The sequence below is a fragment of the Ambystoma mexicanum genome, chromosome 8, assembly GCF_040938575.1.
Source record: "Ambystoma mexicanum isolate Mex_15411 chromosome 8, UKY_AmexF1_1, whole genome shotgun sequence".
Classification (NCBI taxonomy): domain Eukaryota; kingdom Metazoa; phylum Chordata; class Amphibia; order Caudata; family Ambystomatidae; genus Ambystoma; species Ambystoma mexicanum.
This window is the reverse complement of record NC_090929.1, coordinates 1400103036-1400116025: the sequence shown is the minus strand read 5'-3', so window position 1 is coordinate 1400116025 and position 12990 is coordinate 1400103036. Positions and strand designations below refer to the sequence as shown.

Below are 12990 nucleotides of genomic sequence, written 5' to 3'. Positions count from 1 at the left end.
ATTATGCTAGAGGAAGAAAGGGTTATACTTTGGAAATCACAACAGAGCAAAAATAACAATGGATGACAGACTGTTGATTTTACCGATATCGCATGAACTACATACAGACAGCAAACACAAATGGACGGGAGACTAAAAGTGCGTACCCATACGCATGCCCTTTCCTTCTATATATTAGAAGTGAGCACTAGTATTCAGTTTGATTTCGTGTCAGTGGACTGGTTCTGATGAAACAACAACACAGGTACTACAATATATTGTCTTCACTGGATACCACACAAATTAAGATAAAGTTACTCACCTTAGTGACTTTGTACTCCTAGTCCATAGTCCCCTTTCCTCCATACTTGTGGGTGTCGGTCCTTGGGGACGTGACCGGAGCACTTTTTCCATTTTAAAATTGTTTCAGTTATCCATAAGGCGCAGCAGCATGGGCGTGGCCAGCCCCGTTGACTGTGCCTACCGGCAACACCCACCAGTCCTTGGAACCTCTAGATGGGTCAGCAGCTGGGGTGTATGGAGGAAAGGGGGCTACAGACCAGGCGTATGGTGCATAACTGTTTCTTAATCCTAAATCCCATCCCCTTTCCTCCATACTTGTAGGAGATTACAAAGCAGTAATCAGCCAGAGGGGCTGGAAGCCAATTCCAGGCAAACAGATTCCATAGAACCGCCTGTCCAAATTTAGCATTTGATCTAACTGCCTTGTTCATGCAATAGTGTTTGCAAAAGGCAGAAGGACAAGAACAGGTAACTGCCCAACTAATCACCTCCTATAGAATATTCATCTGGAATGGCCCTATCTTTGGCCCTAACTGCGTGTGCATGCAGGCCTTTAGGAACTGGCTTTTTCAGAAGTTTCTATGCACAATGCAGGAGACAATCCAATCGTGCTATGGCGGCTTTTGAAGTCTGAAGACCAGGTTCTTGCCCACCGAATGTAACAAAAAGGCTGTCTGCTTTTCTGTAAGAACTTGATCTGACTAGGTAATATTTGAGAGCATATCGAAAGTTTACCAAGTGTAAAATACTCTTACCTTTCGTTTGAAGTGATGGAAAGAATGTAGGCAAAATTAACTCCTGATCTAAATGAAAGGCCGAAGTTACATTGCATAAGAATTTAGGGTGTGTTCTAAGAATTACCTGTTTGTGTAAGGCTCAGAAGCTGAATTTCACTGATCTTTCTAGCGGAAGTAACTGCAACTACAACTGCTGTTTTCCACAAAATCAGCCTTTGACAGGAGTTCAAAAGGCTTATGAGATATCACTAGCAGCACTATGTTGGGATTCCAAACCAGGTGAGGTCTGGATATGTTATGTCACACTTTATTTACAAAGCGCACTGTCGCCAATGAAGGCATTATGGTGCTGTCTGAGGTAAGAAGGGGTACAAAAGTGCAACTAAAAAAGATATGTTTTCAATGACCGGCGAAACGTAAGATGCTCTTTAATAACTCTCAATGTTAGGGGGATGGAATTCCAGAGCTGAGCAGCAGCCACTGAAAAGGAGCAACCACCAATGCGAGAGAACCTAAAGCGAGGTACAGAAATCAGGCAGGCCTCGGCCGAGTAGAGAGCCCATGCTGGGACATACAGCTGAAATTTAGCCTGTAGATATTCTGCACCACAGTCGTAGAAAGCCAGACGAACCAATCAAAGTGACTGTAATTGCACTTGTTTAGCTAGGGGAAGCCAGTGGAGATTATGAAGCACTGCAGTGAATGGTGCACGCTTAGGCATAACAATAGCGACTCTGGCTGATGCATTTTGCAACACTTGCAGGCACTGATAGGCAGGCTGTGCCAATAGTAATGTGTTGCAATAGTCCGTGGTTGATCAAATAAGAGAGTATACAACTGGAGTGTGAAATTGAAAGGAAAGATAAGGAACAATTTTGCACAAGGGTTTAAGCTGAAAGTATCCTCTCTGACAGATAGAGCCGATCTGAAGGTCAGCTGGGAGAGAGGAGGATATTTAAGAGACAGGGGTAGGACAGGGACCAAGACTAGAGGCCCAGAAACTTGATGTCCAAAAGGCTGTAGCAGACACACAGTGCACCACCAGCACCTCAGTTTTTTCCCCGTTCAGAATAAGCCAGTTGGCTGACATCCATTCCCAGATGACTTCAAGACAACCCTGAAATCTGGTAGCAGTGCCCTGAAAAGTAACATAAATCGGCCACAATTTGGGTGTTGTCAACGTACGAATAGCAACTGAAGCCATGGGTGAAAATGAGCTTAGTTATCGGTTGGATATAGGCATTAAATAGAACAGGGGAGAGGGCCAACCCCTGGAGGACACCACATGAAAGTGAAGAGGGGCTCACAGCCAAAAGGGGGCAGAGATAGAGATTAAGTCTTATCAGATAGAAAAGAGGAGAACCAAGAGAGAGCAGTGCTAGAGATGCCTACCCTGACGAGGCAATATAGTAGAACCGTGTTTTCAATGGTGTTGAATGTGTCTGAGAGGTCAAGGAGCAACAAGGCTCTGACCCCACCTTGGTCACCGTAGGGTGAAGCCAAAGAAGGCCCTCAAAATGCTTTCTGGTAAGCAGATTAGAAGTAGAAATGTTAAGGTCTAGGGAACTGACATAAGCCCCAAACGTGGATAGGTATGTAGAACAAGACTGAATACAAGTGCCAGTTGATGCCAGATAACACAAAAAAGATAAAATGTTATCTAATTAGGAATGACAAGAATTCAATGAATGCTCCCGCATCGAGAAGCAGAAACGGGTCCACTAACTCCTACATTGTGACCTTATGGATGGTTTCCTGGCCGCCTGTATAAATTCCATGAGCACAGACAGTTCTCAGTCTCACTGCGCTAAGCAGTGCAATAATGACAGGTGTTCCAAGTAATTCAAGGAAAGAGGGGTTTTTCATAAGTCCAATGTCCCACAACAATGGTCAGGCAATTACGGATGATTGCACACACCTGACTTCTAAAACACTTCCCCAAATGGATGAAAGGCGGAGCACGAAAGCACACTCTGAGCAAGTCAAAGCACACAAGCAGTTCTAAGAGGGCAGTTTAATACAAGGCGGAAGACGGTGAGACGCAAGAGGATTGCAAGGAGTTAAGTGCCCTTGACCTGTTCACCGAAAGACTATGGAGGTTATTAGGACCTTGGCGGTAAGGGGTTAATGGCACCGGTAAAGGTGCCTGAGCCGTCAACCCCTTACCGCCTCATTACGAGTTCTGCTCGCGGGACCCGCTAAGGACGCCTGGTATTACCAGGCGTCCTTAGCGGGTCCCGCGAGCAGACCAGGGTGCTAACAAAGTGCTCGTTATTAACTGGCCCGTTGTTAGCACCCTCCCCATTCCGCCTGAGCCCTATGGGGCTCGAATGGGAATGGGGATGGGTTCCTTGAATGAGGAATTACCGGGCCGTCCAAGGTCGGAATGGCCCGGTTATTCCTCATTCAAGGAACCCGGACCGGGTACCCGGTATGGCGTAACCATGCCCCTAATAGCGGCATAGTTACCTCCATACTCGGAATAACCCCCTATTTTTTTCATGAGCCTTCAAGAATAGGAAACATTTCCTGCGTCGATAGTCAAGGCGGGGAGAGGCGTTTGCCGCTATGGTACTGTCCATGGCTCCTACAACAAAGCAGCACCAGTGAAGTCAGCACAACCGGTAAGTTGGGGAGACTGATACACGACCAGCATGTGTGAAAACCAAGGTTGCAAGCGGCAACATTGTATAAAGAGAATTGAAGAGAACAGCTTATGAAGCATATGTGCAAACATTGCAAATGTAATTAAAACAGCAGATGAGTGACTGAACTTTGAAGCTAACATACAATATCATATACAGAGTGGTCCGGCATCACGTGGGTGCTCAGTCAAAAGTCTCTGTTAGGTATCCAATTGTAAAGTAACAAACGTTAAAATAAAAGGAATTGTGAAATGATCTTGCAACGAGTCAAGCCAAACCCTGTGCACATTTGAAAGTCATTGATACTTGATGTAAAATTGACATTGGTCCGAGTCTGGCTGAGGGAGTCTAATTGTGCTAAAGGGATCTGAGCCCGGCTGAGGGAGATCTGGGTGAACCGTGAGTCACCCAAAAAAGGAATAGCCTACGAATATTGTATAGAAGTGATCTGAGCCGTGATGAGGGGGATCCTGCTAAAGGGACCTGAGCCCGGCTGAGGGGGATCCGGGGTGAATAGTGAATAACCCAAAGTGAATACTTGTGAGAATCTAAAGAGGAAAGGAACTTGCTGTTTATTTGGTTACATCAGGCCCTCAAGGTGAAGAGACTTTGAGAGCAAGGAGACTTGTGCATAGAAGGCCCTAATGCTATTGCTTGAACTGTATCCTCGTGCAAAAGAAGCCAGAGATTGTGCTACGCTCGAGTGAACCACCTTATCCCATGCTGAAAACGTGGGGAAGGGAGGCCAATGGCCTGAACATCCTGACATATCATTTTGAACACTTCTTTCATTTTCATAATCTTGTTTCGCACTCTATTTATATTTAGAGATAAGTATTGGCAATAGTATTTTTTTAGTATAGGCCTTTTTTTTACACGACTAGGACTGCGTTATCATTATTTGATGGTCATAGCTTGCTCCCATCTGTAGATTTAGGATTAGATAGGCGTATATCACAACCTTATTTGAAGTTCAATAAACACCCTTGAACTGTGGTCACTTGTGTCTGTCTTACTGTTGATGCCATGCCTTCCTTAAAGCTAGTCGAAAGTAAACTCACTGCACAAGACCAATCTGCTCATCATATTGGTACAGCCGCTAGAGCAATTGCTATCAGTGTTGATCCAAGGCGGTCAACTTGGGCAAGAGCCACTCATTTCAATAGGGATGTTCAAAAAAAGATTCTAGACTTACTCTTTGAGGGGAACGACTTGTTTCACTCCGCAACAAGTGAGGAGCTTAACAAAAAGAAACCTTGCACAGCGGCAGCCAAATCTCTCACGGTATTGACAAAGGACCCCATAAACCCATTCAAGCATCCATACAACCACACCCAGACTTTAAAAGTATATGTTCAGAGGGTTTTCATGGTTACCATGAGAAATGCAGGGAGCCGGTCGCCCAGCTCTCAGAAAAGAAAGCAGCAAAACACCCTGATAGAGTATTCGTCTCTGCCACCCCACCATCCTCTTCCAATGCAAAGAAACAATGATTTGTACTTCGAGATCCACCCCCTCCCGGTCCAGATGGGAGTAAAGAGTAGCAAGAGTGTTCCTCACAGAACAAATGATACAGGACATACATCAATCGGTTTTACATTTTCTAGTGCAGAAAACCACCTTGTTGTGGTGGTTTGAACAACTTCTTGGTCTCAGGGCAGCATCTATTCTGGCCCTGCCTTTGGCCCACCTCAGGATGAGGTGTCTTCAGTTGAATGTAGCTGAATCCTGGATAAAGGAGACGGATCCTCACTCAGAAAAGATTCTGATTCACTCCAGCTTGAGACCAGACCTGCTGTGGTGGATGGACAAGATGAATCTTCAGTTAGGAATTCCTTTTCAGGACCCTCTTCATTTTCACACTATAAAGTCGGACTCCTCTCCTACTGAATGGGGAGCCCCTTTGGGGCAGTTCCAAACTCACGCTATTTCTTCTCCAGAGGAATCCCAATGGCACATACATATACTGGAACCTCTGGCAATTTTCTGAGCTCAAAAGTCTTTTCTTCCTTTGATTCAGAGCTCCAGAGTTATTATAACCAACAGCCCAACAGCTATGTTTTATGTGAACAAACAGGGCGAGACAAGATTCCCCCCCCCTTTATATCATCTAGCATTACAAATTTGGGAATGGGCAGTGCAACAGCAGATATCTCTCCACACGGTTTCTATCAGGAGACATCAACACAAGAGCAGACACATTGAGCCTTCTCTCACACTGCAACCATGAATTAAAACTGAAAGACTTAGTTCTCCAGCAGGTTTTTCTCAGATGGTGTCCCCCTCAGGTGGATCTTTTTGCAACTTCTCAAAACCGCAAGTGCCCATGTTTTGCAACTCTCCTGGGACAGGAACCAGAATCCTTAGGGGATACTCTGTAAATCCCTTAGGACAGCGAAGCATGCTACACATTTCCCACAGTTCCTTTGATTACGAGGATTCTGTCAAAATTCAGAAAATCGATTCACTGCACTCTGATTGCACCAAGCTGGCCGAACCACATTTGTTACTCTGACCTGCTACTCCTCAGTGCTCATGGCCCATGGATGCTACCCATGACCCAGGATCTCTTGTCACAGCAGATGGGGAAGGTATTCAAATCCTCCCCAATATTGCTAAATTTAGCAACCTGGGAATTTAATATCTGCTGGATTGGACCTGTCACATGATAATATGGCTATTATCCAAGCTGCAATAAAACAGTCTACAAGGTCCCAGTATAAGAGCAAATGGATATGTTTCTGCTTCTGGATTCTGGATTCTGAGTTAAGATTCACTCTTGTCCACGCCCACACCTGTGCTTCTGTGCCCTTTGTATGTTCCAAGCAACAAAAACATTTTTAAAATGGGAAATCAATTTTGTACTATGCCAAATATTTACCAGTCCTGTCCCCATACGATGGACACCTATAAGTATGGAGGAAAGGGGATTATGGACTAGGAGTACACAGACAGCTCATGAGGCTAATGAGCCGAAAACTAATAATCAATTCCTGGAATTTTGTTAAATTTCTGCTCACGTGAACAGAATATGAAACCCCAAATCACCCTTTCCAAAGAAATCCTATGCTCTACTTCCCATATCCCTAAATCATATGAACACTCCCTTAATCGCACCGCTCTCCTTATTCAAATTCTTTGCTTTACTATTGTTAGTGTGTTCTAGATACTGTGCTCAGCTGCGTCTCTGCGATAGGTTTACATTATATGAATACCCAGATAAAAACATATGATAGATACATAAACACCATGTAGACCTACATTTCTACTCCATATTTCTCCAACCTCTGACTTTCTTCAACTGGCTAAACAAAAAGCAATATTTGTTTCCAGGAATGCTCCCTTCATCACAAAAATCTCAAATCACTCAACAAACTTGATGAATGGTCTGTGAAAATATTATTCTGCTCATAACTCACCTGCTTTATTCTACCCTCCACTAACCTTCCGTCTGTCCTTATCCTCCTCGATCTCTCTTCTGCTTTTGATATTGTCAACCATCCCATTGTTGCTGATGGTGCCGGTGCTTCCATGGCAACTCTGCCTGATGGGGCTGCTGCGCCCAGCAGGTTCAGACCTGTCGGGCGCAGCGGCCCCGGTAGGTAGACTTGTATTGTGGCAGTTTCGAAACAAGGGAGCCAGTGAGCGTTCTCACTCAGACTCCATTAAAAAATCCTTTCAGGTAAGCTATCTGCAGAATTCCTTAGCTGATATTTCCATGGCTCTTAGGACCCCAGAAGACTTGATGGAGGTGAGTCGGCTTAAAAAAGCAGAAGTGAGTGTGATACAGATGTCATGGGCAAAAAAACCTACTTAAGTACAATACCTCTGCTCCTCTACTTCCTTTGATCGCTAATTCCATCTCCTCACACTATGCATGTCAGTCAAAATCGTGGGGTCTTTGTTAGTAGCAATATGAGAATAACTTCAATGTGATGTCTGCCACCAACAAGAAATGTACCTGTGAAGCTCACTAAAACCAATACCCTCCTTTACTCCTGACAACCAACGCACGTAGAAATAGGTTCTGTGTTTTAATCCAAATTTGTCTAAGCCATAACTTATTTGCGTCCCTCTGAAACTAACTGCTTCATCACCTATAAATGAACCAAAAGGCTACTAGCAGACTGAATAGCAAAATGAAAAGATGCACCTCTAAGCCTTCCTCAATAGTTTTTAAGACTCAGCTCAAAATCATGTGCCTAATTTATGAGAGCTTGACCAAATTTGCAACACCTACCACAGGAGTCCAATATTTCCTCAGACACATGCAATCGGCCCACCTCCAACTTCTCATTGTACAAAACTCGAAAATATATGAGCTGTGGTCATCCATTTAACACATATGTAAAGGTGTCCTTTCTAGTGTATTAATAACTCTGCTGAGTTTTGGTGGTGCAGTAATCAACACACTTAAGGTCATTATGCAAAATCAACCTTGTGTAGTTGGATTTGTCAGGATTATTGATAAAACAGTAAAAAGTGAGATGCAATGAGCCTGCAAAACGTTATAATTGCTACACTGACTAGTGTTCTAGAATAAGAATGTATACCTAAAGGTTCCTACTAACTTACTTATAATTGCTGGTACAGTGTGCATAAATCCTGAGTTTATCTCGGATGACTCGTCCGGGCCGTGGTTTCCTCTGGATGCCTGCTACATGAACTGCCAACACCTTAGGGCCAACAAGCCTCTTGTAAAGCAGGGATAACCAATAATCCTTAAAAGAAAAGGGAGGCAAAAACAAAATATATAAGTATAATGGTAAATTGCAATGGGAAATAATGTATATATAATTTATATGAAAACCAAGTTAAAATAATATGTTTGAGTTTAATTAGTACAATGGTAACTTGTGTGAACCACATGCAAATGACGCAATTGACGGATCATATAGAACTATGGATATATGTTTAATGATCTGCCACACCAAACATTCAGTGTGACCGACGTACATACTCGCTAGTGTTAGAGGAATAAAAGGAAATGAAAACATTCTGTGAAATTACAAATATTCCCCAAAACACACACAGAAACATCTGCAAACTCTAAAACACACACAGACATTACATTTAGTAATGGACAGAAGGGTCCGTGGGACATATGTTACTGAACAATATATCACAATTAAACATGTTTCATAAAAAAGCACAAGATGATCTTTCAAAACAAACACGTAGTAGGGCTAACGGGTTTACAGAGTAAGGTAGTAGAGTCAAACAGAATTAAAAACATACTGCAAAATTCGCAAAAACATCTGCACTCCCAAACACACACATTTCGAGTTTGGCACGCACGCTTGGGTTGAAGGAACAAAATGTATTAAAACATTAATCACACAAACAAATTCTACAATGAACACACAGTGATCGATCACACTAAACAGGTAATTGAGTCACCCTATCTGTGTAGTTTGGTGGACGGATAAAAAAAAAGAATACAAAATAACACAAAATTAAACATTTTCTGAAAAACTCATTGAAGCATTAACATCCACCAACACACACCCCTTTCAGCCATGCACCATTATGACACAGCGTCATGGTTGCATGGATCAAAAAAAATATAAAATATATATTGCACAATGTACGGTATGAGGGACACAAATAAATATATATTTTGCAACAAACTAAACCCTCAGCAACAACATAACTACAATATGGAAGCAAAATGAATCGTTTAAAATGCTATGTTTTTAGATTTGTACCACACACCACTGCCATTTGCATGGTCTCCAGCACTTTGGCAGATCTGGAAGAGATTGGGTGGGTTTGATTAGTTGGGGAGGGAGTGAAAGGTAAGATTGCAGTGCTTTGTGTTGAGATTGCAGATTGGAAGTACCCTGTGCTCTGCATGCTTGTCAGCTTTCTAGGTTTGAAGTGTCTGAAGTTGTGAGGCTCTGTGTCCAGATGGGTGGTCTTGTGCTTATAATGTGGGCATGTGTTGGCCAGAGACTGATTATGTGAATTCTAGACAGAGTTGTAACTTCGTAATGTTCTAAGTCTGGTGTGAGGGTCTCTTTTAAAAGTCATGTGTGAGTGCCTTGTTTGCATTTATGTGTAGTGAGTAAGATGGAGAGAAATTGAGATTTACTCAAATCGGTGAAGTGTTCTTGAGGTTTCCATAGTGCTTTCAAATGATTGGTCTTGCTATTGGCTGTGTTATGCTGAGAGATGTTAGGCTTTCGTGGTTGATGCGTGGGGATGTCGGATGTTAGATGTCCCCATCTGTGAAAGGTACAGTGAGCAAAAAGCGATGGATGTGGACTCTCAAGGTGGGAAAAAAACAAAGAACATGTTCTCATGCAATGTTCTTTCTGGAGAGGGGTGCCTGCTACCTTCTTTTAAACAATGTGCAAGGAACTTGGGGTTGGTCACCCTAGGTTACCTGGGGGAACCCAGCCGTGGACCCCCTGCTCACTATGCTCTGAGAGGCACAGCTCCACCTCACTGATGAGGCCCAACAAGGCTGAAACATGTGTATGGGGTTGCTGTAGTACTCTTGTTCAGAAGGGAATTGCCATAGCATTTTGGTGCTGGACTGCCCATGTAGGCAGGACAAAGACTGATATGTAAATGGATATTTCCCATCTGTGAAAGGACAGTGAGAAAAAAGCGATGGCCGCAGATTCTCATGTTGGGAAAAAAACCACAGAACAGGTTATCATGCCATGTTCTTTCTGTTAAACATGTTAGATATTCAAGTTGGCAAACAAGGCATTAACTTAGGATTTGGTCAGGGGCCAGAATGGTGTTCCCTGTACATGAAAGCTGAGCTATTGAGGAGTCTTGTTTCTACTGCTTGATGAGTGTAGGTTAGCACTGAATAGCCAGGTTTTAGACTTTTTAAAAAAAAATTCAGGTAGTCCTGCTAAGTTGTGCATTCCAGTGTTTGGCCACCATAATGAAAAAGGCATAGCCTCTGTGTCTTTCTTTGAAAACTCTTCTGGTTTATAATGTATGTCATTTCTTGATCTTACATCTTGGTTGGTTGGTAGAGTGAGATTTTGCTTTGGAAGTATTCTGCTCCTTGACCTTCACATGCCCTCTGTGCAATACAGAGGTCCGTTTTTAGGTTGGTAGCCAGTGGGGGTCTCTGGGAGCCGGTTGTACACATTTCAGCTTGTTGAGTCTGAGTATAGTCTAGCTACTATATTTTGGATCAGTTGAAGTTTTGTGGCGACTTAGGTGGGTATGTAATTGCTGTTTGTGTGGTTGAGTTTTGAAAGAATCAGAGAAATGATGGCCACCACACTGTGTGTGAAGGAGCGGTCGGGCATAATCTGTTGGATAGAGCTGATATGGTAGAAGCATATTTTGGCTATTGAAATGCAATGGAGTTACAGCGTGAATCCGTGGTCCATTAATATGCCTAAATTATTGATCACTTTAGATGATATAAGACAGTTCCCCATTTCCAAAGACCATGGTGAAGATGTTTCATGTGTCACTTGTGGTGAGACTATCATTATTTCCATTTTGTATGGTTTGAGTTTAAGGTAGTTGCCTGTCATCCATTCTCTTGTTTGTGTGAGTCAGTTGCTGATAGTGATGCTGGATTTTCCGTCATTGTTATTTTGTATATGATTTGCGTGTCATACGCATAGTTGTAATATGTGAGCACATAAGATTTTCTGATATTCTTTACAGGGTAATATAGATGTTGAAAAGGAGCAGCAAGAGGCTTGATCCTTGAGGAACTCCACAGGTAATGAGTTGTGTGTCTGAACTGAAAGGAGGGAGCCAGGTGATTTCTGTTCTGTCCTTGAGCAACAATCTAAGTCACTGTAGAGTTGTGCTATGGAGTCCAGTAACTTCAAGCCTTCTAATTAGTGTACTGTCATTAACAGGGTTGAGAATAGCTGAGATATTGAGGAGAATGGGTGCTAATGCGATGTTGTTGTCTGCTGGGATTTTGAGGTGGTCCCAAATCAAACTAGTGCTGATCTGGTGCCACTCATAAGTCTGAAACTGACTTGTGAGCTATTTAGTAAGTTATTAGTGTCTACATGCTCTAAACGTTTGCCATATACATAGCTCTCTAGAATTTGGGTGAGTACAGTATATTTGGGTTTCCATCAGTGTTTCTTAGAAGTGGTTTGATGTAGGCAGTCTTGAAAGCATTTGGTGCAATTCCGGTTTCAAGTGAGCAGTTAATCTCTGAAAGTAGAAAGCGGGTGTTTCCTTGTTAAGATTCTCTTTCTAGAGGTTTGGGGCCAGGGGTCCATTGGATAACCGACTTTGATGCTAAATTTCACCACTTTTTTAAAGTCTGGTTCAGAGATTGATTTAAAGCTGTTCATCGTTGGGGTTATAGGCTGAAAGTCTTTGGCAGAGGTTTGCATGCAGTGTCCAATTCTGTTCCTTATTGTAGCGTTGATGGATTGCTGTATTTTTGGTAGATTGCTTTTGAAATGGTTGGTGACATTATCACATCACATCGTTTTTGGGTAGGTGAAGGTACTTTGCTCCAGCAAGAGGGGTTTCTTATCTCATTCATAATTTGTTCAAGTTCTTTCTCTGCATGAGGTGCAATGATGATGAGTTCGTAAAAGTCATGTTTCTTTGCTTTTATAGATTTCTCCTTTGTAGTGCCAGATCTCACATCTGTTTTGTGTGATGTAGTGTTCCTCAAAGTTTTTTTTCTTTTTTATTTGCATATAATTGAAACCATTTTTTAGCAAAGGTTTTTTCAATTATTCAACTTCTTTTTTCAGTGTTCGTAGGTGAGGTATGAACCATCTTGCTGAACTCTTTTTTTTCTGTAAGGGTGATGCTCTTTATTGGGGGAAGAGTGTCTAGGTATTTGGTTATCCAGTTTTCTAGTGTTGCTAAACTTCTCGTACTAAGGGTTCCGGGTCTTTGGGGTTGGGCTTGGCCTCTTCCGTAAGAGTTCTGAGTTCCCCCAGGATTCGAGTTTTCCAGCTTTTCCTAGTGATCATGTTTTTTTCTTTGTGAATCAGGAGTTGACGTATTGGCTTGTTGATAGTAAAATGAATCGTTAGATGATCACTCCATAGTACCTAATTGGGTGGGAAGGTAGTTACTCAGCCTTCTTCACAAACGATTGCAATGAGGATGTGGCCTGCAGTGTGTGTCACTCCTTTGCCATTTGTTTGAAGTAGAAGCTGGCCATATAGAACCTCAAGTTTTTGGTGCTGACACAGTTTCCTCCATTAGCAAAATACTGAAGTCTCTGAGAACCATAAGGTTTTTGTGTTGTTTCGCTAGGTTAGCAATTAGATAAAGTTTCCTGTGAAGGATGGGCTGCATGATTGTGGTCTGTAAATAAGTAGGAAGGAGAGGTCAGTTTGCTGGTTGAGTGT

General features: G+C 42.6%; 1 protein-coding gene across 1 annotated transcript in view; it reads right to left on the bottom strand.

The window, feature by feature from the left end:
• Window positions 1-12990, bottom strand: part of HPSE2 (heparanase 2 (inactive)) — a 2768318-nt gene that overhangs the window by 390713 nt on the left and 2364615 nt on the right. The window contains exon 10 of the mRNA XM_069611539.1: window positions 8240-8385. Coding sequence (XP_069467640.1) covers window positions 8240-8385 — 146 coding nt within the window. The remainder of the gene's footprint in view (window positions 1-8239; window positions 8386-12990) is intronic.